This window comes from Schistocerca nitens, chromosome 5, assembly GCF_023898315.1.
Source record: "Schistocerca nitens isolate TAMUIC-IGC-003100 chromosome 5, iqSchNite1.1, whole genome shotgun sequence".
In the NCBI taxonomy this organism is placed as follows: domain Eukaryota; kingdom Metazoa; phylum Arthropoda; class Insecta; order Orthoptera; family Acrididae; genus Schistocerca; species Schistocerca nitens.
This window is the reverse complement of record NC_064618.1, coordinates 747,345,732-747,373,692: the sequence shown is the minus strand read 5'-3', so window position 1 is coordinate 747,373,692 and position 27,961 is coordinate 747,345,732. Positions and strand designations below refer to the sequence as shown.

At 37.3% G+C, this 27,961-nt stretch overlaps 1 protein-coding gene across 1 annotated transcript in view; it reads right to left on the bottom strand.

Moving 5' to 3' along the window:
- LOC126260926 (probable 2-oxoglutarate dehydrogenase E1 component DHKTD1 homolog, mitochondrial) overlaps positions 1 to 27,961 on the bottom strand; it is a 322,465-nt gene that overhangs the window by 275,832 nt on the left and 18,672 nt on the right. Inside the window, exon 2 of the mRNA XM_049958422.1 lies at positions 9,828 to 9,948. Within this exon, the coding sequence (XP_049814379.1) occupies positions 9,828 to 9,948 (121 nt within the window). The remainder of the gene's footprint in view (positions 1 to 9,827; positions 9,949 to 27,961) is intronic.

The following is a 27,961-nucleotide window of genomic DNA, read 5'->3' as shown; positions in this document are numbered from 1 at the left end:
AAAAACAAACCAAGTGGCACCAGCATATGCATAATTTAACGAAAAAGTTAAAGTTCTGACTAATTTGGACTTAAAAATCTCTCTCACTGCATATGGTATTACTTGCATACTTTCCATTCTTTTATTCAATGCTGTCCAACGACACAATCATCTAGAGCAGTATAACAAAGGTCAAAACAATATTCATACCACAGAATGTGTAGTAGGAATATTATGTAAAATTGACAACTAAACATCTTTGCAGAAGCTTTTATGGGGACCTCGGTATTCTTACCATCGCATGTAAATAGATTTGATCCACTGTGATGCTTGTAGTTAATAATATGTTTGTATTTTAGATGGACCATGAAATTTACAGCCACAATACTAGAACAAAAAATAATTTCCAGATAGACTACACTTTTCTGTACAGGAATCAGAAAGGAGTTTTCACTACTTCTACAATTTAGCAGAATACTTTGGCTATGCGTGTTGTGTCATTCCATTATTATGTTCCTCAGTTTCTCATTTTAGATAGACTGGCTTTTCTGTAGCACTTCATTTCCAGAAATATGGGAAGCCTTTGGAGGCAGATTCAGACAGTAAAATGTGTGGACCTGTTGCTGTCATCTGATTCCTTCGAGAAGTTATTACGTTACTGCAGCAGTCTACAGACAGGTTTTCAAGAAGCTGAACTACAGTGGAAGATAGCATGTCACCACCTGTTATAGATGCATTTTTATGAATTGATACAGATAATCATTCATGTTTCCAGATATTTGAGTAGTGTAACATCAATTTCACACCAAAGGATGGCAATCAAAGATTTTATCTGAATGTGTTTACACTGTGTGTGAGGTGACAAAACATTTAACGTCTCAACTGCTATGGTTTTGAGAGTATAGAATTAAACCTAAGAAATTTCATTGCTCACCATGGCTTGGCTTATCCTATATGTGGAAACAATCTTGGCAGATGGTGTTAAAAACCTGGTACACTGCCAGAAGTGCCCCACAGGCTGGGAGTTAATGCTCACAAGTGAACCACATATGTTTATTACTTATGCAAGTGAAGTATTGTTTTTTTTAATATCTATTATGTCCAAGTGAGAATAATGTGTAACGTCCTCCAACAAGCTATGCAGATGACACTTCAATCTTATTTATGGCACAAAGCCTAATAAGCTGAAGTCTTTTGCAATTAATGGTGTAACTGAAATCACAAAATATTTCAATGATCAGATCGTCAACATGATTATAAATAAATCTCAGTTATTGAACCACTTAGTATTTTAAGAGAGAGTTTCCATTTTTAAAAGTAATTTTACATATATAAGGAAAAATTAATGAATCTTACAGTTATATGATTTATATACAGTTACACGTTCATCTAAGAGTATAAGAGTAACAGCACAGTGTTCCTCCAATGTTGTATCATCATGTACTACCACTCCATCTGAAAGCACTTCTGTATGAATAAATGTAAGTTCTTTGTTCTAATTGGAATAATAATAACTGAAAAGAGATAACTTTCTTTATGGAATTTTCCACCTTTTTATTATACTCAAGACCTGAAGTTAAAAGTGGCCACTGTGACTGTACTAGTGGAAGCTAGTGTGGATTTGTGTAACACAGTTAATATATTTTCATTTTTAATAGCAATTGCTTGTATCTACCATTTATCAGAACCTGCACATAGTTTTCTTACTTTGAAGTTTATTGCTTTCATTAGATCACATGATCTAAAAGAATTTCCTACACAGAGTCTTTGCTACCAATTCAATGCCTGATACAGAGATATTATTTAACTCAGATAATATTTTCTCAGTTACAGTGAATTTACAGCTGACCCTCACTAAATATTACTGAAACCCAATAAAAAATATTTCATTACACTTCTTGCTGTAAGATAAAGTCAATTATTAACAGAGGTCAGTAATAGTGCTCATCACACCAATATACATGACACATGTATTATCTTCACAACAGAAGTTAGTAATTGTAAATTTCTTGGTTTGTATGTGGATGAAATCTTCACTGGGTAACCCAAATCAATTTTCTATATTGGAAAATAAATAATGGCTAACATGTTCTTAGCCAGTCACTACTGGACAATTTATGGTGAGCAGAGGATGCACACTTGTTATGGAAAAGGGCAATTAGACTTATACATACTCTGCATATCCCATATAAAATCTTGTTAAGAAATATTTTTTTCCTGAATAAATACTTAACAACAAATATACTGATTTAAATTAACTTGTTTCCCTTTAATATATTTTTAACAGAAAAATGCTCACATTTTTTCAAAGAATTTTTAACGGTAGGTGTAACACACTGATTTATTATAGGTTACTGCTTACATTATGAAACAGTTTAAGTGAGAAACAGTAGAAAATGAACTTCATTGTAACAGAAATGTAAAAATTGATATAAGATGCATCCATTGTTTCATGTATCACATGTTATTATTATGGTCTTGACTCTAAAGACTGGTTTGATGCAGTTCTCCACATTACTCTATCCTCTGCAAGTTTCTTCATCTCTGCATAGTTATTGTAATAGATACAGCCACTTCAACATGCTAACCATAGCTCTACCCTTACTCCTTCAACAGTTTTTATCTCCCATACTTCCCTCCATTACCAAATTCACTGTTTCTTGATATCTCACAATGTACACTATCTTATTATCCCTCTGTTAGTCACTTTGTGCCATGAAACTCTTTTTTCCCCTGTTTGATGCAGTATCCCTTCATTAGTTACTTGATATTCACATTATATTTAGCATTCTTCTGTAGCATCATGTTTCAAAAGCCATTTCTGCTGTTTCCTGAATTGTTTATCTTCAACATTTCACCTTCGTATAAGCCCACACTACAGACAAATACTTTCAGAACAAACTTCTTGACACTTAAATTTATATTCAGTGCTAACCAATATCTTATTTTCAAAAAATTTTTCCTGTTGTTGCAAGCCTGCAGTTTATTGGGCAGGTGCATAAGTTTGTAGCATTTTCGTTTCACATGTTGGTATTCCAGTAACTATGGGTTTCTTTATCAACTGTTATTTTTTATTTGCAGTTCACTGTTATAGAGTTTAAACATTGTCATTTTGTCATTTGGAGACAGTGATTGAAGCTGTGGACACTATAAAATGGAGTCCAAGTGGAAAAAAGGGAACATTTTCGACATATTTATTTGTTTATTATTTATTTATTTATATCCCATAAATCCAATTATGCGAGACATTCGCATGGATGTAGGACATGTCAGAATTATTACAAATAATACAAAAGGAATACATAAAGTACCTCTTGCAAGAGGATATCTGGCATAAGACAAAATACACATTCATAGGTATAGAAAAAATTACATAAAAAAAAAAGTGGTAGGTCTTAATAGCTAAATGAAAGACACAGTAATGTTAACAGTGATTGTGAGTATTGTAATGGACAACAGCACATCAAGTTAGTATATGAAAAAATCAATTACAGTTAACTCTACTGAAATATTCCTCTACCGAATAGAAGGAATTATCTAATAAATACTGTTTGAGCTGCTGTTTAAATTTGGGAAGCTCATGGATAAGTAATTTCATTGATGGTGGGAGAGCATTGAACACCTTTCAGCTCATGTAATGGACTCCTTTTTGTACAATAGTAAGGTTTTTTGATTCATAATGGAGGTCCATCTTCCTCCTGGTATTGTGGGTATGGTATGAATCATTGGTTTTGTACGATTGTCCATTTTTACCAATGAAACATAACAGGGAGTAGATATATTGGCAGGCAGTTGTCAGTATCCCTAATTTTCTGAAAAGGTTCCTACAAGAATGTCTAGGCTGGACTCCGCTCATTATCCTAATAACTCTCTTTTGGGCAATGAATATTTTTTGGATAATGGCTGATTACCCCAGAAAACTATGCCATACAGCAATAGTGCGTGGAAATAACTAAAGTAAGCAGTTTTTGTGGTGTCTCGGTCACATACAGTGGAAATAATACGAACAGCGAATGTTGCTGAGCTGAGTTTTTTGTGGAGGTGCAAAATATGTTCAGACCATTTTAGACTGTTGTCAATGTGTTCACCCAGAAACTTGGTTGACTCAACTCACTACCATTCAGTGTAATACTTAATTGATCCTCAACTTTTTTCCTTACTTGGAAATGTACAAAATGGGTCTTATTAACATTTAGTGATAACCCATTATTTACAAACCAATTACATACTTCACTAAAGACAATATTGGCCGATTCCTCAAGATTGAGGTTGGGAGTTTTGTTGATGAGGATAGAGGTGTCATCAGCAAAAAGAGTAAAGTAAGTTTTAAAGCTAGTACACAAGGGAAGGTCATTGATAAAGATGAGGAAGAGAAGGGGGCCAAGTACAGAGCCCTGAGGAACACCACAGCCAATAGAGCCCCAGCTAGATGACACAGAGTACCCTGCAGAGTCGTTCAACATGACCTTCTGCTTTCTTCCAGCTAGGTAGGATTTAATCCATGAGCCAACTGAGCCACTTATACCATAATATTCAGCCTTTGCTAGGAGGATTTCATGATTAACACTATCAAAGGCCTTAGAAAGGTCACAGAAGATACCAACAGGAGACAATTTATTATTAAAACACTCTAAGATTTGATGGGTGAAGGAAAAAATAGCTTGTTCTGTTGATACACACTGTTGAAATCCGAACTGGTTACTGTTTAATACCTTATAATGCTTGCGGTGTTCAATAAGTCTTTTCTGAATCAATTTCTCAAGAATTTTAGAAAAGGTTGTTAAAAGGGAGATATGCTGATAGTTGGGAACGTCAGCTTTATCACCTTTTTTAAAGAGAGATTTGACAATAGCAAACTTTAGTCTCTCAGTAACAATCCCCTGCTGGATGGATTCATTGAATATGTGGCACAATATTTTGCTTATCGACTTATAGCACTCCTTCAGAAATCTTGAAGAGACACCATCTATACCAACAGAATTCTTGCTCTTCATCTCTCTAATTATATTCTCAATTTCATGTACTGTGACAGGAGACACATTAATCTGCTTGGTTTTTTTTTATTAATAGCTTTTTGAAGGCATAACATGGCTTCATTAACAGAACATGTTTTTCCAGTTTGTACTGCTGACGCCAGAAAGTGGTTGTTAAAAATTTTTGTGATTATTTCAACATTGTCATGAATGGTATCATTTTTTAAAATTTCTATTGTGTTTTCTGCAGCAGGGATTTTACCTGTTTCCCTTTTTATTATGCTCCATATGGTTTTAATTTTGTTGTTAGAGACATCAATTTCTGATTTTATAGAAATACTCTTTGCCCTTCTTAGCACTTTTTTTAAGGATAGAGCAGTATAGTTTGTAATGTTTTTCCTTTTCTACACTATAAATGGATTTGAGTGAGGCATACAGATTCCTTTTCCTTCTGCAAGATGTTTTAATGCCCAGTGTTAGCCAGTTTTTATTAGAGTAGATTTCATGTTTGGATTTTACAGTTCTTTTAGGAAAGGCCACTTCAAATAGGCAGATAAATTCATTTAGAAAAGCATTTTACTTGTCATTAACATTGCCAAAGAGCTCAATCTCGTCCCAGTCTACTTCTTGTAGGGAATTACAGAAGATATTGATAGACTGTGTGTTAATTACTCTGAAAGTTTCACTGCAGGAGTTGTTCTTACAAAGAGGGCTAACATTATCAATTGAAAGTAGTTGACCATCATGGTCTGAGAGCACATTCAATATACGTTTTACAGTTATGTTTAGAATTCTACTGTTGTCTAAGAAGATGTTGTCAATATGCTTCTGTTTGAGTTCAATAGAGTGGTGAAAGCAATGGAGGCAGCAAGAAATATTTGCACTGTATATGGGGTAATGTCATTGGACTGAATATGTCAAGAAAATGGTTTTCTCATTTTAAGGAGGATTGTTTTGACCTTAGTGACTCCCCACATTCAGGAAGACCTTCAGGGTTTGATGAAGATGTTTAAACGCATTAATCCACAATGATCCATGTCAGTGCAATCGAGAACTGTAAATGTGGTTAACTGTGATCAGTCCACCATCATGAAACATTTATATGCAATGGGAAAGATTCAAAAATTGGGTGTAAGGGTATCACATGCTCTAAGCTAAAATCACGAAAATCAGCAGATGGCCATATGTGCATCTCTGCTTGGGTCATGAGTAACAGTGACCATTCCCATGCTGTATCATACTGGTGATGAGAAATGTTGGCTTTATGCTAACATATTTTTTGGAAAAGAATGGAATGGCTGAGCCCAAGCAAAGCAGCAACTTCCCGTACAAAGACCTGCACACATCCACTAAAGATAATGTCACGCATCTCATGAAACAGCAACAGTGTGATGTATTATTGATTGCTTTCCTGAGATGTAACCATCACTGCTGACATTTATTGTCAACAACTGAGACATCTTGCAGATGCAATACGGGAACAGTGACCAGGAAGACTGTGTGAAATGATGCTACTGCATGAAAACACCCACCCGCATTTTGCTAGACTGACAAAAAACACTATACAGGAGTTGGGTTAGGAAGTCATTCCACACCCACCTTATTCACCTGACCTTGTGCCCTCAGATTTTCACCTTTTCTGCTTTCTATTGAACAACCTTCACAAAACTGACTTTCTGGATGAAAATGTGCTCCAAACATTGCTCAGCAAATTCTTCACCTCAAAACCATGTGATTTCTATAGTCACGGAATCAAGGAGTTGCCTCAGCATTGGAAGACTGTTGTAAATAGTGAATGAAACTATATTGTTGATGGTCACAGTCTTTGTTATGCATATCTGTTGTGCTTATTAAGCATACAGAAAAATACTATGAACTTGTGCACCAACCTAATATATACTCTGCTACTTCTAGTGTGTTATTTCCTAATTTACCTGTGCCATCATCACTTGATTTAATTCAACTGTGCTCCAGGACCCTTGTTTTTGTCCACTGATGTCAATATTATAACCTATTGTGGAGATACTATCCATTCCATTCAACTGATCTTCTAAGTCCTTTGATGTCCCTGATAAATTATAATGTTATTAGTAAACTTCAATGTTTTTGTTTCTTCTGTTTGAGCTTTCATTGATTTTCTAATTTTCTCCTTGGTTTCCTTTACTGCGTCATTTACGTACAGACTGAATAATATTGGGGATAGCCTACAACCATGTCCTATTTCCTTCTCAACTACTGTATCCATTTCATGTTCTTTGACTATTGCCACTACAGTCTGATTTCTGCAGAATAGATTGTATTGGGGATAGCCTACAACCATGTCCTATTTCCTTCTCAACTACTGTATCCATTTCATGTTCTTTGACTATTGCCACTACAGTCTGATTTCTGCAGAAGTTTTAGATTGTCTGTTCTTCCTTGTATTTTTCTGCTGATAACTTCAGAACTTCAAAGAGTGTACTCCAGCCACATTATCATAAACTTTTTGTATATCTATAAATGTTACAAACTTAGGTTTGACCTTCTTCAACCTTCCTTCTAAGATAAGTTGTAAGGTTAGTATTGCTTCATGAAATACGAAATTTCTCAGAAACTCAAATTGATTGTACTCCAGGTCAGCTTCTCCCAGTCATTCCATTCTTCTGTAAATAATTTGTGTTAGTATTGTGCCCCATAAATCACGAAACAGGTGGTTTGGCAACATGCATACCTACACCTACAACTGTCTTCTATAGTATTGGTACAATTACTTTTTCTTGAGGATAAGGACATTTTGCTTTTCTCATATACCCTACATGCCAAGTGGAGAAATTTTGTTATTGTTAGTTCTTCCAAGGCTCTTAATAATTCTGAGGGAATGTCATCTATTCCAAATGCCTTGTTTTGACTTCAATATTTCAAGTGCTCTGTCAAATTCTCCTTGCAGTAACACATCCTCCATCTATCTTCACCCATTTCCTATTACACTTTATTGTCTTAAAGTTACTTTCCTTTGCATATCTCCTCTGTATATATTCCTTTCTCCTTTCAGACTTTCCTTCTTTCCTTAGTACTGGCTTGTCACCTGAACTCCTAATGTTTATACAGCTCCTTCTCTTTTCTCCAAAGTTTTCTGCAATTTCACTATACACAGCATCCATATTTCCTATAGTCATGCATGCTTCTACAGCTTTACATTTTAGCACTTTCTGTCAATCTCAGTTATTTAGATGCCTCCATTTGCTTCCACATGCTTCACTTGCAGCACTTTTATATTTTTGCTTTTCATTAGCTAAATATAATATCTCCTGAGTAATCCAAGAACTTCTACTAGTCAAGTCCATTTGGCCAGTTGGTCCTCTGCTGCCTTCACTATTTCATGTCTCAAGTCTATCGATTCATTTTACACTGAATTTCTTTTGCTTATTTCAGTCAGTTATTTCCTAATGCTCCCTTTGAAACTCTCAATGATCTCTGGTTGTTTCAACTCACCCAGGTTCCATCATCTTTATTTCACAACTATGTAATAAATTGTGGTCAGAGTTCACATCTGCTCCTTGGAATATTTTGTGCTTTAAGATCCAGTTTATAATACTCTGTCTTACCATTATATAATGTATGTGAAAACTTTCAGGGTGTCCAGGTCTCTTCACTAACTGCCCTTATATCTAACTTCAGCCTAACCATCTCTCGTTTCAAACTTTCTAACCTACTTATCTGTTAAGAGATATAAAACTTAATGTTCTGACATGTGAAATGACAAATTTGTTTTCTCTGATAACAACATTCTCCTGAGTAGTTCCATCTGGAGATGAGAATGGAGAATTATTTTACCCAAAATAATTCTACCATCATTAAACCACACAATTTAGTTGCATGTTCTTGAGAAATATAAGAACTGTAGATACTCCTAGTTTTTAGCTGTCCACCCAAGGCCAAGGCCATGTTGCTTAATGTTACAAGGCCAAATTAGAAAGTTACAGCTGTTCCTGCTGCAAAGACTATTATCCCTTTTTAAGAACTACAGACACCCCTCCAATGGGGTTATCCATAAGGTACAGCTATTTGTATCATCGAGGCACACTAGCCACACCAGCACCACTTGGTCCACATTTCATGGAGGGATGTAACACATATTTTGAACATAATTATTGCAGTACTATTTTTTATGATGTCTGCAAAAGCCATTCATTTGGTGACTCACACAAAAAGTATGAATAAATAAATAAAGAAAAAAAATTGTATGTATTTCTTCAAGGAGTTACTCAATTTAGCTACATAATTTCAATGCATATATCTGCTAATGAATTTATCATAAATAATTAAACATATAATAGTGTCCACAAAACAAGAACTAGAAGGAGACACTAGATTTCCCTAAACTTGGCTGTAGCTTCATGCATCGTAAATGCAAAAATCTTTGATCATTTACTTAATAATGGCCTGACAGGTGATAAAAATAAATAACTAAATAAATAAAATCCTTTAAAAAAATTTAAATTGTTTCTTATGAACAGCTTTTTGTATTTGGCTGAGCAATTTTTAACTAAGACTATATGAAAGTGATGGTGTAAATGGTTAATATTTTTACTTGTAATATTGAATTTAAGTAAATTTCATTAATAATGTTTGTGTTTGGGGGGGGGGGGGGAGGTGGGAGGGAGGTGTTGCAATTTATATATCTATTTTCGTTGTAAATCTTATCTATGTTTCAGTGTGATATCTGCTATCAAGTTCATACCAAGATGTAGTAGTCACATACACACATGAATCTTGTGCAAGGATCCTTAAACTGACTCACTAATAACCATTAAAGTAAAAAAACTAAATGTTTAATGCCACATGGAACTGATTCATTAAACTAAAATCATACATTTGCAAATACAAGTTACTAACCTTGGTTCCTCTATGGATATTGGATTTATATCAGCTTTCTTGTGTCCATGCTCTCGGTATGCTTGAACAAGTCTGCATAAGTTACTGTTCCTGTTTCTTGCCTCTATAACATGTTCTGGAACTAGAAGCAATTGGTAAAATTAAAAACATTTCTTGTGCAATGTATAAACCTTATTCACTGAAAAAAAAGTTTTGAATGTTGCAAAAATAAAATAATAATAAATAAATAAAAACTGCAATGACTGAAAAATTTAGTAAATATACATTTTCAAATGTTGCACAATGGACCTAGAATGTGTGGGAAGTACAGATATCAATGAAATAAGTCTTTTTTCAGATTCTGATTTGATGTCTTTTATCAGTGACGTTAAGCAAGTCTACCTCTCTTATTTATGTGTAGGAGATAGCTCTCTTTCAGCTAATTCAGTGGCAAGAATTTCAGTTACTATTTCCAGATATTGGTGTATATCAGGTGGTATGTTATATTTCCATACACGTCCATCCATTTCATTGTAGCCTTAGTAACTTCTTTGTTCTTTCAGAAGAATGCATTGTGATGATGCTAATTATTTAATCATAGATGAATATATGTACAATAACAAAAATGTAGCATAAATAAAACAATGGAAGGCCTGGATGAAATAACAACAATATGGATAGGATAGATAATTATTTCCCACATAGAGGAAGCATTGAGTTATAGACAGACACAGTGGAAAATGAGTGTTAGAAATATGCAGCTTTAGAACTAAATCCTTCATTACAAGTAGAAAACTTACACACATTTGCACACGCACAATTCACATACAAACATGGCCACTGTCATCTCCAGGTGCTAAGGCTCATCTGTGACTGTGTCTGAGGTGAGCAGCAATATGCTTGGGATGTTGGGATGAGTAACAGGGGTATAGAAGAGGAGTGGTGTGGGGGAGGGAGGGATGGGGAGGGGGGGGGGGGGGAACAGCAGTGTAGATATGGGGGAAGATGCTAGTGCAGCCTCTACACTAACATCACCTCCAGCCATGGTCTTGCCACTATTTAAAACTACTTTTCCCAGTGCCTGACTAACTTCAAAGCTACAACCTGCTTCCTGGTCACCATGAACAACTATATCCTCACCCATAACTACTTCTCCTTTTAAGGCATCCCCTTCATACAAAATTATGGAAAAATTATAGGAGCCTGCAATGCATCCTGCTATACTAAGCTATTCATGGACCATCTAGAAGAATCCTTCCTAACCACCCAGGCTCTCAAAACCCTCACCTTGTTTACATTCACAGATGATATCTTCATGATCTGGACTAAGGATGAGGACACACTGTCTGCGCTCCTCCAGAGCCTCAACACCTTCTCTTCCAACAATATTATCTTGGAACTCTTCCATTTGGTCTGTGTTAGCATAGAAAAACAGTAATATCAGAAATTGAGTCCGCCTTGATGCAAAAATCCTTGTTATTCGTTTATTTCTTTATTATCCCAAACTAGTTTTGGAGATAAATATCACCATCATCAGTGGGGCTTTTTAATCTTATTTATTGTTTGTTACAGCATGTTTTAAGCAATTATTGGCACTGTTTGCGACATATTTTCTGTGCTCTTTTTTTTTTCCTGTTGCCGTCTTTTTACTTAGCAAACATCATGTCATGTTCGTTGGATGGTATGTGGCTGCTTTTACACACAGAAAAACAAAACTTTTGCACTTTGTTTCTGATCTAGAATATTACGCCATCTTGCTGTTCACGTGTGTCACGAGAGGCATATCGCATGTGGTGAGAAAGGCTATGAAAAACTGTAGCACGAATTACGACAACTTCTGCTCATTATTTATGTCTCACACACAGAGACATAAATAATGAGACCCCTAGTATTGATGAATTTTCTGAAGTCTCACTATGCTCTTTGATGCACAGTTGAAAAGTAAAGATGAAAAACTATTATATCTGACTATATTTCAGAAAGTTTTAATACTACCCCCAAACAATATACACTGATGTTGGTTTTGTTAATGTTTCTTTAATTGTTTTTTGTCATTTTATTATTGATCCAAATTCCTTCATAACGTAGATTAGTTATTTATGTATCCTAAACTTACGTAGGATTGAAATGCCATTTCAGCTGTCACCAATCAGCCTGAAGACACTGAAAATTATGGATCTGAACTGATATCAGTAACCTTCAAATTATTGTTACATCTCACTATCTTTCCACCTCTACTCTCACTCACAGGGGTGAAATGTCATTGGAACTGTCACCAATCAGCCAAACGACACCAAACATTACTGATTTAGGGCAATATTTTTATTATGTTTACATGGCACTTCCTTCCTTCCACCATTTACACTCCTAGCAGTGCAAGGGTGTCTTCCCACAACATTACTTTTTCATCGATAGTAAGCCACATGTGTATTAAGTTTGGTTGAAAAATCTACAGGCCTACAGTTTTGCTTAGATGTTATTCCCTTCCCTCTCCCCATGCAAAGGAACATTAGGAGTGTCCTATTACCACAGTATTTTTTTCCCAGACAGTAAGTCATGTGAGTACCAAGTGTAGTTGAAATTCTCCGGTGTGTTCCAGATGTACACATACATGCTAAATGTCAATTAGGGATAGCAGCAATCAGCCTAGCCAAACAAAACTATGGATTTCACATTACTATTGTTCATTTTTTATTATTTTTGCATGTCTCACACCTGTAAGTGAGCTAGGGATATCTTATCCCAATAGTAATTTTCTTCCAGGAAGTAAGTCATATACAAGGGCTGGATAGCAAAGACTGAGACTGATTTTTTCCTGTAGTTTCCATGATGGTTTCCTATCTGTTCTATGAATATTTGAAAAGAGTGAGTTTTATGTATAATGTCCATATGCAGCAGCACTCTCATATCACAAGATTGGTAATAACGCTCTATTTTGTAGATGTTCTTTGCATTTCGCATACCAAACAATAGATGTGATGCGACATGAGCAGTATGGTGCAATAAAATTGTTTTTGTCTAAATCATACAGCCACTGACACATACAAAAGGCTACAGCAAGCATTTGGAGAAGATGAACTTCCTCATGCAATTGTGTTTAGGTGGTTCAAGGACGTCAATGAAGGCAGACTTGTTGTGTTAAGCAACATGGGACTCGTGTTTTGGCTTCTGCTGTAACTAAAATCAAAATCAACACAGTTCCTGTGATTGTCCATGAGGATTGGGCAATAACGTTATATAACCTCAGTGAAGTGTTGAGAATTTCATATGGTAGTGTCTTTACTATTATGCATGATCATCTCCATATGACTTGTGTTTGTACCCATTGTATGCCATGACTGTTGACTCCCAAAAAAGGGCTGTATGAATGGAGGCAGGAGGTATCGAGTTCCTTTGCTGATGGAGGGGATGCATTTTAGAATTGATTGTCACCAGTGATGAGTCATGGCTGCATCATTATGATCGTGAAGGAAAATGAGCCAGCATAGTGTGGAAATTGCCATGTTCCCAAACACCAAAAAAGGAGAACCATCTACAGGGCACAGGGAAGTGTTGGTGATCATACTTTTTTAAAATCGTGGAATAATTTACTCCCTCACACTACTGTTACAGGAGCATACTAAACATCAGTATTGGCTAAACTGAGAAAGCACATTGCAAAGAAATGACTAGGACTTTCCTGGACTGGGTGACAATTTCATTATGACAATCCACTGCCTCAAGTCACAAATCGAGCCCTGCAATTCCTGGCTCAGTTCAGCATTACTGTGTACCGCATCTGCCTTATAGCCTTGATATTGCAACCTGTAATTATTTTTAAAGTTCAAATAACTAAAGGCAAACCTTTGGGGCATTCAATTTGAGAACTCTGAAGCAGTCCTCAAGAAACGTGAGGCAATTCCCAAGGATCTGACAAAAATAGCCTGCACCTTGCGTTTGAGGAGTGGCAGATAAGCTATTAAAAGTGCATTCAAGTAGGTGGGGAGAACTTTGAGAAAGATCATATAATCAATGAAATGGAGTAATAAACATCTGTGAAAAAAACCAGTCTCACTCTTTGTTGATCAGCCCTTGTGTACTAAGTTTGGTTGAAATGGCTCCAGGCTTCCCACTTCCCTGTGTCCAGAAATAGAGGTGCTACTGATGTCACATCTCCAGAATATGTTTCCTTAGATTAGGGTTCTCCAGCTTGAGTGCCTGTCTGTGGGCAGCAGTGGACAAATTGCTGATGCACAGGCTGTATGGTGGCTGGCTTACAGCATATGCGACCACACAGCCCGAGCCTTGTGCCTGCATGCAAAGAGTTCGTCCATGGGCAGAAAGCGTGCAGTAGGGCTATCTGGTGGGTAGCTTATACTAACTGTGCCTCCGTGAGCAATGTGTCAGGTGTTCACCAATTCCTGTGGCCCAAAGGGCAACATTGAAACACTAAGTCATGTGTGTACCAGGTTTGGTTGAAATTAATTGTTCCAGGCATTCTAGAATTCCAGAGCTACACTGAATACACTGGACCACACACACATACAAACATATATGCATTTTCACATATTACAATATTATGTAAAGAACAGTTGCTACTCACAGTATAGCAGAGATGCTAAGTCAAAGATAGGCACAACAAAAAGACTGTCAGGAAATAAGCTTTCAGGCAACAAGGCCCTTGTCGAAGATAGAACATAGACACACACGCTCACGTAAATGCAACTCACACACACATGATCACAGTCTACAGCTGCTGACACCATCTCAGCAGCCACAGTCTGCAGTCATATGTGTGTGTGTGTGTGTGTGTGTGTGTGTGTGTGTGTGTGTGTGTGCGTGCGTGCGTGTTTTCTGTCTCTCACGAAGGCCTTGTTGGCCAAAAGCTGATCTTCTGACAGTATTTTGTTGTGCCTATCTGCAACTCAGCATCTCTGCTATATAGTGAATAGCAACTATCCTTTTCATAATACTATCCTGGATTTTCTATGATTTTCAAATATTAACATAAATATTAGAAAACATGTCTCTACATTAAATGATTAATAATTAAATACATTGAATAAACAATAATAATAAAGTGTCTTTCATAGATATTAATTTAAATGAAAACCTAACTTGTGGGAGATGGAAAATGCAAGAAGTAGGACTCTGCAGGCAGGGCCAAAGTACAGTGGGGACCTGTGCCCCATGGCCACTATAGTAACTTTGAGGGTCCTACAGGAAGCCGTGACAGGTCTCTCAAGCTAACAGTGGATAAATAAGGATCTTTCAAAAATAGTGTCTCTCAATAAAAAATGGGTCTACAGGTAATTGACACAGAAATGGGCACAGATTGTGATCTGGTACTTTGAACATACAAACTTTGAATGGAAAAGTGGAAGAACTGTTGATATCCTGAAAGGATGAGCAGCAGATTGTTAGAAGTAGTAGAAATGAGGGGGAGAGGCAAAAGAAGGCATGAACTAAAAAATGAATTTGTACAGTATTCAATAGACAGTGCGAAGGACACCAAAAATGGAGTAGGGACAGTGTGAAAGAGACTTGTAAGGAGTACTGTTATCTTTGATGTTATAATGTATCAATATTTTACTCCTCACTTATCTCTGGCTTCTGGAATTTTCAAAGACAAGCACAACTTTTCTCTGAGGGAGCACTGTCCTGCTGTGCTATGACAACAATGCTCCAGTGCCAGTGGCCACGCGCTGTCCTGGAATCTTCAGGAAAGTCGTCATCAAGCTTCCACACAGAGTGGTCACATAAAGCCATGTCATAGATAAATAACATGAAGAATTTGGTAGAAAGATAATTAAGAGTTGAAATTGTCATGTCGGATTGTCAGTTATTTTGCAGTAAGGTGGGGAGTGTTCGTCATTAGATTCATGGTTGAAATATTGTCGTGTTTGCAAATCAGTAATTGTTGTGGAGGAACATATTAATAGTAGAACATATATGAAAAGTCTTCCGTGATTAGTGATTACCTGTTTAATTAACATGGAAATGCAACATAGCAATGATTACTTCATTGTGAATGTGAAACAAGCATAACTGTTAACAGGAAAAATTTTGGAAATTTGTGGTAAGTTCCTATGGGACCAAACTGCTGAGGTCATCGATCCATAGGCTTACACACTACTTAATCTGGCTTAAACTAACTTACACTAAGGGACAAACACACACCCATGCTTGAGGGAGGACTCGAACCTCCGATGGGGGGAGCCGCGCGAACCGTGGCAAGGCGCCCTAGATCGCGCGGCTACCCCGCACAGCCTGTTAACATGAGAATGGATGATCTTAGACATTGTTAGGGAAGCGTGGTACGTGCTAAAGGAACAATGAAACATAGTAATTTGAATTGTACTGTTATTATTTCAAAGTGATATTTTCCATTTTTCTACTGAAGAACTTTAATATTTGAAAAGTATAAGAGACTTGTATTCCTATTACACACATGGTCTGTATTATTTCATAACAACGCTTGTTGTCAAGTTACCACACTCAAGTCCAGTACTCAGAAAAATTCATAGAAAAATAAACTGAAAAGACATTGACAGGAGCTTTAGATCTGCCGACTGTGACGGGACAACAGCTCTTTGGTAAAGAACAGTGATGCAAAATTCAATAATGAGACTATTAGTCTTAGTGCAAAGAAAGTAATAAGAGTGTGCCATCACCGACAAAATCATGTGTGAAGTGGAAATCTACAGTATTTTGGATTGCAGGGGTTTGAGACATGAAGAGGAATTCTACAACATCTTGGAATGCAGTGATTCGAGACAATAATCATGTTGACACAAGGGAGCAGCACAGTTTGCAGTATCACAACACAGCACACAAACCAACAGCCACAATAACAGACATAAGTGTTGCAGTAATACCAAACAAGGGTAGCTTGATTTGCTGCTGTATGTGGAATTTTTGGATTGTTTGGTGTGCAATGAATTTTGTGTGTAGGAAGTTAAAAGCAACATTAGCCACCAAACTGCTGGTTGAGGTACCTAATGTGAAAGAAACTCACAAGGAATGACAGTATTATTGAAAGGATAGATTGCTACTCACCACATCGTGGAGCTGTTGAATCACAGACGGGCACAACAAAATACTATTAATACACAAGCTTTCGGCCAGGTGGCCTTCTTCCAAAATAGACAACATACACACATTCACGCAAACGCAGCTCACACATACATGACCACTGTCTTTGGCTGCCAGGACCAGACAGTCTCAGTCTGGGCCCCAGCGGAGAAGTGGTCATGTGTGTGTGAGCTGTATTTGCTTGAATCTGTGTGTGTGTGTGTGTGTGTGTGTGTGTGTGTGAGAGAGAGAGAGAGAGAGAGAGAGAGAGAGAGAGAGAGATGCAAAGTGTTTTGTGAGAACGGAAGAATGGGATGTGAAATGTGACTGTGGCATGAAATGCTGCGATCTACTAATGGTAGCTTTATCAAGATACGATAACTGCATAGAAGAAAGGGTTACTGCATTGCTTCAGCAAGACCTTGTGCTTGCAAATTGTTATGTAAATAAGTTAGAGGAACTTATAAAGCAACAGAAATATGACGATTTAAAAAACGAGTGTAATGATAACATAACCGGCAATTTTTGTTTCAAACAAAACTTCTGCTCGTAGTGAACAAAATCTTTCTGATGGTATGAAATTGTCAGTAAATAGAGTGCAAAGAAAAACAGGTAATAAAGTGTACTACAAAACTGACGGAATGAGGGCACCTGGAGAACAACAAATATCAAGTCTGTGTATTAGGTGATAGTCATGCAAAGGGTGTGGCACAAATAATAAATGATCGGCAGTTGCAATTTAGAGTAACAGGCATTGTCAAACCAGGTGCTTCCCTTAATGAAATAGTAAATAATTGTGGAAACTTAGTTAAGACTGGAACATGCTGTGTGCTAATAGGTGGAGCAAATGACATATACAAAAATGAAAGCCAACTAGCAACAAGGGCACTTCAAACAACTCTAAAAAAGCTGTCAGATCTAAATTTAAAGGTTCTCGTTGTAAGTGTGCCACATAGACATGATCTAATCGAGGAATCGTGTGTAAACAAAGAAATAAAGTGAACAAATAATAAATTTAGAAAGATCTGCTGTGCTTTTAAGTGTGCAACTTTTGTGGATGCAAACAGCTCAGTGAGAAATCATTTCACGAGGCATGGACAGCACAGGAACTATTATGGAAAAAAAATGATGGGTGAAAAGATACTAGAAGAAATAAGCCGTATATCAATAGAAAAGTTCCCTAAAATCCCACTCCAAATGAGGACAGAAGCAGAAGAAATGAAAATCTTAACAAGAGCAACATTTGCTGAAGCACTAAAAACATCAACATCTGCTATAGTGAATATTAAAATGTCATCAGCTGCCACAGCTAGTATAAACAATTAATCAGCATCATCCACTTAGAGCAGGAAAAGCAACAGAAACAATAAACCTGTGGTACAACAGGACTTTTGGTATCCAGCCATAATGAAAACTCCAAGTTAACAATGTTAAACGAAAGGAGAAATACCATCGGTGCTCATTCCCCTGTTCTAAAGATTATGACTCTAAATGTGCAGTGTCTCAAGAACAAATATCGTGAACTTGAAATATCAGTAAGTAACATCCAACCTGATGTCTTGTGTATTACTGAACATTGGTGTAAGGACCATGAAATTAGTAGTATTCATATTAATCCATTTAAACTGGCAAATGATTATAGTAGGAAAATTGCAAAAGGTGGTGGAGTCGGTATTTACCTTAGACAAGAGTTAGAATTTAAAAATAGATGTGAAGCAGAGAACTTAAGTACTGAAAAGTTTTTTTAAGCAGGTGCTGTTCAGCTATATGGCCTAGTGAAAAAAGTCATAGTCATATCAGTGTATGGGTCACCATGTGGAAACATAGAAGTCTTTTTTGATAAATTAGAACTGTTGCTAAATACTTTTTACAAAAAAGAAACTGTGATTTTTTTTGGTGTGATTTCAATAGTAATCTTCTAGTTGAAAGTCAACAAAAAAGGCAATTTTTGGACATATTAAAGAGTTTCAACATGTCACCACACATAACAATTCAACTAGAATAACAAACACCTCCAATAGCCTCATAGATAACATTTTCTCAAATATGTCAGCAACTGACATAGAGGTAACAAACATAGATTTAGGATTGTCTGACCACAATGCTCTCGCCATTGAAATCCCTTTAAAGTCAAAGGAAGATAAAGGTGTAAATAATATTTACAAAAGAAACTTCTCTGTGGACAGCTGTCATCAGTTCATAAGTATCTTACAAAATGAAAATTGGTTAGATGTTATGAAACAAACAATTACAGATGAGGCATATAGTGTATTTGCATCAATTTATATGATGAACTTTGAGATGTGTTTTCCAAAGAAACTGACCAGAATCAAGTCCACTGGACACATAAAGTCAAGTTCTTGGATGACTCTTGGCATTAAGAAATCATGTGAAAACATGAAAAAACTGAATTCAGAGTTGAGGGAGTGTACAGATACTGATTTTATAGAATATGTAACAAGGTATAGGAAAATATACTGCAGAGTATTTGCAAATGCAAAGTTATTAAGTAATGATATGGAAATAAAACAGTCCAGAAATAAAACTAAATTAGCATGGGAAATTGTGAGAAAAGAAACCGGGGTACCTATCAAAGACAAGGAAATTATTCTAAAAGATGAGGAGAATAAAATGATAGATAAATATGCCATGCCTAATTATATAAATAATTACTTTTTAAATGTACCCCAGACATTAAGCAGGAATTTTGGGGAGCAGATGATGGAAGCACCCAAGGCAGCCAGCAGTATGATGGCAGTTCCAACAAATGAAAAGGAAGTTTTAAAAGTGATTAAAAGTCTCAAGTCCAAGATGTCAGCTGGAGTAGATGAGGTGCCAATAATACTAGTAAAGAAAACAGCTAATCAAATAGCGAAACCATTGGAGCACATAGCAAACTTGTCAATGGCTGAGGGCGTGTTTCCACAGAAACTGAAAATTTCTAAAGTCATTCCCCTGTTGAAAAAGGGTGATAAGCTTAAAATAGAAAACTACAGACCTGTCTCACTTCTCCCAACTTTCTCTAAGGTTTTAGAGATACTAATGAAATATAGAGTCACACATTATCTTAATATCCACAATCTGATAAATAGTAATCAGCATGGATTTCAAGCTGGGATTAGTACCGAAACAGCTGTACTGGAATACACAAAAGAAATAATCACTAAATTGGAAGAGGGAAAAAGTGTAGTTGGGATAAGTCTAGATTTGTAAAAGCCTTTGACACTGTTGACCACAGCATACTTTTGGAAAAGCTTGAAGCTATAGGTATCAGAGGACTGGTAAAAAAGTGGTTTGAGTCTTATCTGGAAAAGAGGATGCAGTTGGTTGAAATTCCAGCACCAAATATTAATCAAAAAATTAAACTAAGATCAGATCCAAGGGAGGTTACAGTAGGAGTACCCCAAGGAAGTGTATTAGGCCCCTTGCTGTTCCTCATTTACATTAATGATATTCAGGTGTCAGAGAGAAAAGCTAGAATCATGTTATTTGCTGATGATACTAGTTTAATAGTTAGTGATATGAAGCAGTCATTGCACAGTACAGTGGACCACGTCCTACAAGATATACAAAAATGGTTTAGTGCTAACAAGCTAACAATGAATGCAAAAAAAAAAAAAAAAAAAAAAAAAAAAAAAAAAAAAAAAAAAAAACCTAATTATGTGCAATATGGAAAAATAAGTGAATATGACAACTTAAATCCCACCATGGAGGGCAAACAAGAGTACAGTGTGCAAAATTCCTGGGTATGCACATTGATGAGAAGATTAACTGGAAGGACCATGTGGTGAGCTTAGCACTAAAACTAAATTCAGCATGTTTTGTACTTAGAATAATTTCAAGAGTTTGTAGTAATTACTGTACCAGATTAGTATATTTTGGCTATTTTCAGTCCATTGCATCCTATGGGATAGTATTCTGGGGAAAAACAAATTGTCGTCTAAATGAGATTTTCAAATTACAAAAACGCGCTATTCAGATAATGACCCAGAGCCCACCTCAAACACACTGTAGGCCCCTTTTTAAAGCATTGAAAATTTTATCAATTCCATCATTATACATTCTGAAATGTCTGTTGGTGATCAAAAGAAATCAGGACAAAATGAAAACCAATACAGACTACCATAACTACGATACACGGCAATGTAAAGCTCTCCACATACAAGCTGTAACAAGGACCTGAAGTCAGAAACATGTATGTAATCAAGGCATCAAACTTTTTAATGCACTACCAAAACATATCAAAGAGCTGGAAAATGAGGATAAATTTAAAACTGTTATAAAGAACCACATGCTAGACAAATGTTACTACAGCATAAGTGAATATCTCTGCACAACTGTATAAGAATATATAAATGTGACAAATGAAATTACATCAGTGAATATGTCTGTCAAGCACATAAGAAATTATGTTATAAAAACACTTATTAGTTGTATATTGTATTAAACATAAGATAGATTCATATGAATTCAGCACAGATAAAAATTTTGTAAAGATATTATACAGTTGTTAAAATGTACCCTGACAAATCCTATATCACAAATGTGATCATTGGGATGATACTAAATAAATGAAAATAAATAAAAGTAGCAATCTATCCTTTTCATAATGTTGTCATTATTCCATCCCAGTTTTTCCAAAGTCAAAAGGAATTTGCAGGTGAAGAAAATCAATGTTTAAGGACAACAGAGAAGAAACAATGAAGATATTTGAAATGAGGCAAGAAGAGAATCATGTGGATGTAAGTAATGAGGTGCAAAATACAACTATTTTTCCAGAACGTTTGACACCTATGGAGCCATGGCGTAAAGTAACATCAGACATAGACTTGTTAAATAGAGAATTCAAGGATTCCTGATTTGAGGATGTGACTAAGGGAGAAACTGTAGAAATGGGAATAACAGTATTAAGTGTAGGTCAAGCTTCTATCCCACAGATACCAAAACTGGAAGACTCAGAGGGACACCATTTAGAAGTAAAACTAAACACTGGCCACCTCCAAGTTTTGATTGGTTGACTGAATTGCAGTAATAGACAAATATGTCGGCAATGAGGCAATAATCACAAAGGAACTGAAATCGATAATTGCAGAAAAATTAAAGAAGCAAGAGAAAATTGTGCAGGAATCTAGGAAAGAAATAAAAAGAACATTTAAAGAGGGCTAAGAAGAAACAGTGAATATATTTGCAGAAGAGAAGCACGTAAGTAAAGATATATGAAAAATGCCTATTTTGTCAGAATGTTCGTTACCTGTGGGGTCAGACTTACAAGCAACTTTAATCGCCGACTTGTTAATTGAAATACCTGGTAAAGCAGAAAGCCAGCTAATGCAATCTCAGATGATGACTAGAACATGCACAGACAGTAATAGTGCTGAACTGACTGTTAACATTCTCAGTGCAGATACAATTATATTGTCAGTGAACAAAGAATGTAATTTGAAACAGAAGGATCAGATAGATGATATGTAGAATACAGATGGTGATAGTATCTTATTAGAAGTACACATTCTCAGTATGAATTCAGATGCATTGTCAGTGGATGAAGAACCCTTTGGAATGAGAATTTTGAGCAAAGGATGAGAAGATTATCGTCACAGAGGAACTGAAGCAGACTGTCATGAAACAAAACCAAGATTCAGGAGAAAAATTTTAGAGTTCGCTAGATCTTGATAAGAAATGTTATGATATATTGTCTTTGAAAGGAGAAGAACGTTTTTCATAAGCAGAAGAATGTTTATGATGATCATAGGTACCATGAAGCAGACTGATGTTCAAACAGAGGATAATTAGATTGTTTTGATGGAGAAGCTGGAGCAGACTGTACGAAACAGAAACAAGATTCAGAAGAAAAATGTCAGAGTTTGTTAGATTGTGAGAAGAAACTCGAGGATATGCTGTTTGGGTAGCAAGAAGAAGAAAGTTTGTTGTACAAAGAGGTTGAGAAGATACTCTTCAATAAATACAGTTCTGAAAGCGCAAAAGAAAAGACTTTAAATTTTATTTGCAATGATCTATACTACCAGGGATATGACAAAATGCACGCAGAATTTTTAGAAAAGGAGTTAGGGAAGAATCAGTATGCTGAAGTGTGGTATGAGGAAAATAACAGTGTATGCAAAGCAATACAACAGCTAACATGTCAAGTTCGTGGTCTTCTGCATAGCTCAACAATTATAACTATAGAGCAGGTGCGATGAAGAGCTACATAAAATGGAACAGACAAGAAGTGATGGGAGTCAAGAGGAAATGCAAGTGAAGGGAACAAGAGAAGGCATGATTACCACTATGAAGAAGCATGAGGTATCTATGACCCAATGGCTGATGGGCAGAAACATAGAAAGAAGTGGAATGAGAAAGGAAGGTGTGGAATGGTGTGAAGCAGAATAAACAGATCTGAAATGACATATCGTCAACTGATCACTTACAAGGGTATAAATACTATGCAATGGATGAGGAAAAGAAATAGGGAGGAGAAGAGGTCGACACAATGCGTTGTGCACATTGTATGGCCACAAGAAGCCTGTGTGACATTTACAAATAAAAGAGTCAAGTATTTAGGAAAAATGATTTATTTAGTAATTTAATATTGTTTGTGTTAAAATACTGTGTATAAGGTAGGTTAGCAGCAATGTAGACTGTCACTGCAGTGAACAGTGGAGTATTCTCTCTCTTTCACATTTATTACAATTGCAAGACTTACACAAGTAGATGGACACAGTAGGTGTGTTACGTGTTACAGTGTTTTGATCCCTTGTCAGGCATGCAGACATTGAGCCATAACATCTGTTTACATGCTTGCTGTGTGACAGGCCATGGAGGAGAGTCCAGGGTTATTATCTAGTGTCAGCCCATCCCTTGCTACATCTACCGGAAGTCTAGTGCACTAGAGACGTGCATTTGCCCCCTCCACCTTCTGCACCCACCCTCGCAGTCATCCATTGCCAACCTGCTCCTTGTGCAGATGGCAACCAAAACAACATCCATTACCTGCTGCCGTGACATGAGAAAATGGTGCCTTGATGTGTGAGTGTCTGCACCCAGCTGGTGTCAACTAGAGCAGAAATATCAAAATCAGTTGCTATGTCCACCTGTCAGTGAGTGTGAGTGTGTTGCTAAAAGTGTTGCACCAAAAAGTTAACATGTAAATTACACAAGTGTTCACAAATGTTTCATTCAGCTGACTAATCATCAACTTACATTTCTTTGTGTTTAACTCACTCCACCCCTCTCCACCAGCTTTGAATGCCAGATATTTTTTGCCACCTTACATTAACGACAAAATAATAATAATAATAATAATAATAATAATAATAATAATAAAGTCATGATAGTTATTATGCTTCAACTTGAGGTCAAGTTGTTTGCCACAGATGTACACTCCTGGAAATGGAAAAAAGAACACATTGACACCGGTGTGTCAGACCCACCATACTTGCTCCGGACACTGCGAGAGGGCTGTACAAGCAATGATCACACGCACGGCACAGCGGACACACCAGGACCCGCGGTGTTGGCCGTCGAATGGCGCTAGCTGCGCAACATTTGTGCACCGCCGCCGTCTGTGTCAGCCAGTTTGCCGTGGCATACGGAGCTCCATCGCAGTCTTTAACACTGGTAGCATGCCGCGACAGCGTGGACGTGAACCGTATGTGCAGTTGACGGACTTTGAGCGAGGGCGTATAGTGGGCATGCGGGAAGCCGGGTGGACGTACCGCCGAATTGCTCAACACATGGGGCGTGAGGTCTCCACAGTACATCGATGTTGTCGCCAGTGGTCGGCGGAAGGTGCACGTGCCCGTCGACCTGGGACCGGACCGCAGCGACGCACGGATGCACGCCAAGACCGTAGGATCCTACGCAGTGCCGTAGGGGACCGCACCGCCACTTCCCAGCAAATTAGGGACACTGTTGCTCCTGGGGTATCGGCGAGGACCATTCGCAACCGTCTCCATGAAGCTGGGCTACGGTCCCGCACACCGTTAGGCCGTCTTCCGCTCACGCCCCAACATCGTGCAGCCCGCCTCCAGTGGTGTCGCGACAGGCGTGAATGGAGGGACGAATGGAGACGTGTCGTCTTCAGCGATGAGAGTCGCTTCTGCCTTGGTGCCAATGATGCTCGTATGCGTATTTGGCGCCGTGCAGGTGAGCGCCACAATCAGGACTGCATACGACCGAGGCACACAGGGCCAACACCCAGCATCATGGTGTGGGGAGCGATCTCCTACACTGGCCGTACACCACTGGTGATCGTCGAGGGGACACTGAATAGTGCACGGTACATCCAAACCATCATCGAACCCATCGTTCTACCATTCCTAGACCGGCAAGGGAACTTGCTGTTCCAACAGGACAATGCACGTCCGCATGTATCCCGTGCCACCCAACGTGCTCTAGAAGGTGTAAGTCAACTACCCTGGCCAGCAAGATCTCCGGATCTATCGCCCTTTGAGCATGTTTGGGACTGGATGAAGCGTCGTCTCACACGGTCTGCACGTCCAGCACAAACGCTGGTCCAACTGAGGCGCCAGGTGGAAATGGCATGGCAAGCCGTTCCACAGGACTACATCCAGCATCTCTACGATCGTCTCCATGGGAGAATAGCAGCCTGCATTGCTGCGAAAGGTGGATATACACTGTACTAGTGCCGACATTGTGCATGCTCTGTTGCCTGTGTCTATGTGCCTGTGGTTCTGTCAGTGTGATCATGTGATGTATCTGACCCCAGGAATGTGTCAATAAAGTTTCCCCTTCCTGGGACAATGAATTCACGGTGTTCTTATTTCAATTTCCAGGAGTGTATATATTCTTGTTTGTTCCAGTTTGTTTGTCACATAAGCAATAACATTCTACATACTAAGCAGCAGTTAGTTGAGGTATCATAATGGAAAAATCTTTGAAGGAGGTAAAAAGTCGTACATAATAACACCAGGAGGTATTTTCAGTGATGCTGAATTAGAATAACAATGTTTAGAGTAGTTTAAGGGTTGACAATTTACTAATGATATTGTTTTTTCTGTGCAGCCTGTGTACATAACTTCTATATATTTATATGAAGATGCATCAACAATAGAAAAACATGATCCTTCTCTTAGGAAAAGTTAATGATTAGGGTATGATATATGCTGAAGAGATTTAAATGGACTGCACTAAGTATTTTTTTGGCACTACGTTCACGGAAGTCTGTACAAAGGAATTTTGATATTGTTATTGCTGTTTAATCCAGTTATATGATAAATTTGATTTCTATGTACGTTCATTGCTTATCACTTACACAAACAAAAGTGTAAAGATTGTAATTTTCAGCGTAGGAACAAGTATGAAGTGTACAAGACATTTCTGTTCTGTGAAAGTATAGTAACTTAGGAGAGAACCATTGCTGGGTTGTTCATAGCTTATTTGTTTCTGTAAAGCTAAGACAAATTTGTGTGGGATTTCACTTTTCTTTTCCTGGGTTTTCAAAAAACCTTTTTCTCATGTTTTGGAAAAAATTCTACCGGCTGGATGTAAGGAGTACTGCTACCTTTGACGCTGTAACATTTTGATACTGTTCTCTTTCCAGAATGAAATTTTCACTCTGCAGGGGAGTGTGTGGTGATATGAACCTTCCAGGTATATTAAAGCTGTGTGCCAGACTGAGACTCGAATTCAAGACCTTTGCCTTTCAAGTGCTCTACTGACTAAGGAACCCAAGCGTGACTCACGACCTGTCCTCACAACTTTAGTTCTGCCAGTATTTTACTCCTTGCTTATGGAACTTTTGAGGTTGAGCGCATCTTTTCTCTGAGGGACGTTGTCTTGCTGTGCTATGGCAACAATGCCCCATTTCTAGTTGTCACATGCCGTGTTGGCCATTGCAGGAGAGTCAAGAGTTGGAAGTGTTATATTGTATCAAAGAAGATAAGTGTTTTGAGTAATTCAATTATTTAGCAGAAGGGCATGCAAGGTTAATCATGAGATCTATGACTGAAACATTGTTGTATTTGTCAACCTGTAATTATTGTAGAGGAATATATTGTAGTAGAATTTAAATGAAAAGTCTTCCATGATCAAAGATTACCTGTTTAATTAATGTGGAAATGTAGTGCAGTAGTGGTTACTTCAGTGCAAATGTGAAAAAAGTATAACTATTAATTCTAGACTGAATGAGCTTAGACATTGTTAGGGTAGTGTGTTACATGCTAAAGGCACAATAAAACAAAGTAATTGGAGTTTTACTGTTATTATTTCAAAGTGATATTTCCCATCTTTCAACCAAATAACATTAATATATGAAAAGTGTATGAGACACATATCAATATTAGGCATATGGTCAGGATTATTTCATAATGAAGCATGTTGTTAAGCTCCCACACTCAAGTCCGATAGTCACAAAAATTAATATACAAATAAACTGAAAAGGTATTGACAGGAGCTTTACAGAAAGAGAGGAAGTATTTGGAATAAATGAGATAATGAGAAAGACAAAAATATCTTTGAATGAGAAAACAACAATGCTATTTTAAGACTATGCCAACAAGGTGGGATGCATATCAGAGTAAAAAGAGTAGCTTGAAAAAGAATCACAGATGCAGATGACTGGACACATCACAATGGTAGTGGAAGATCTGAATGCAAATGTTCAATCTGTGTTTTATGGAGCCTTGGGATTCACTGGAGATCACTCAAGCTTCCTACTAAACTGACATGCCTTTTCTCATACCATTCAAAAAATTAACATAAAAAGTATAAATTAATGCTTCTATTAAATTAAGAAAATAGAATCATTTTGGTGGTCCAGGTGTTCTGGTGTGGGGAGACATAATGTTGCATGGGCATACTAACCTCCAAACCTTTGAACTCTGTACACTCACTGGTCAGGATTATTGTTGCACTGTTCTCCTCCCCAATGTGGGTCTTTTCAAGGGTGCATTCAGCACTGACATAATTTCTATGGATGACAGTGCACAACTGCACTGAAGACCATGGGTGGAAGAGCTCTTAGAGCAAGAGGATATTGAGTGAATGGACTGGCCTGCCCATTCCTCCAATTTAAATCCCACTGAACACATGTGAGATACGTTTTGAGAGAAGTACTGCAGCATACCTTCATGTACCAATGA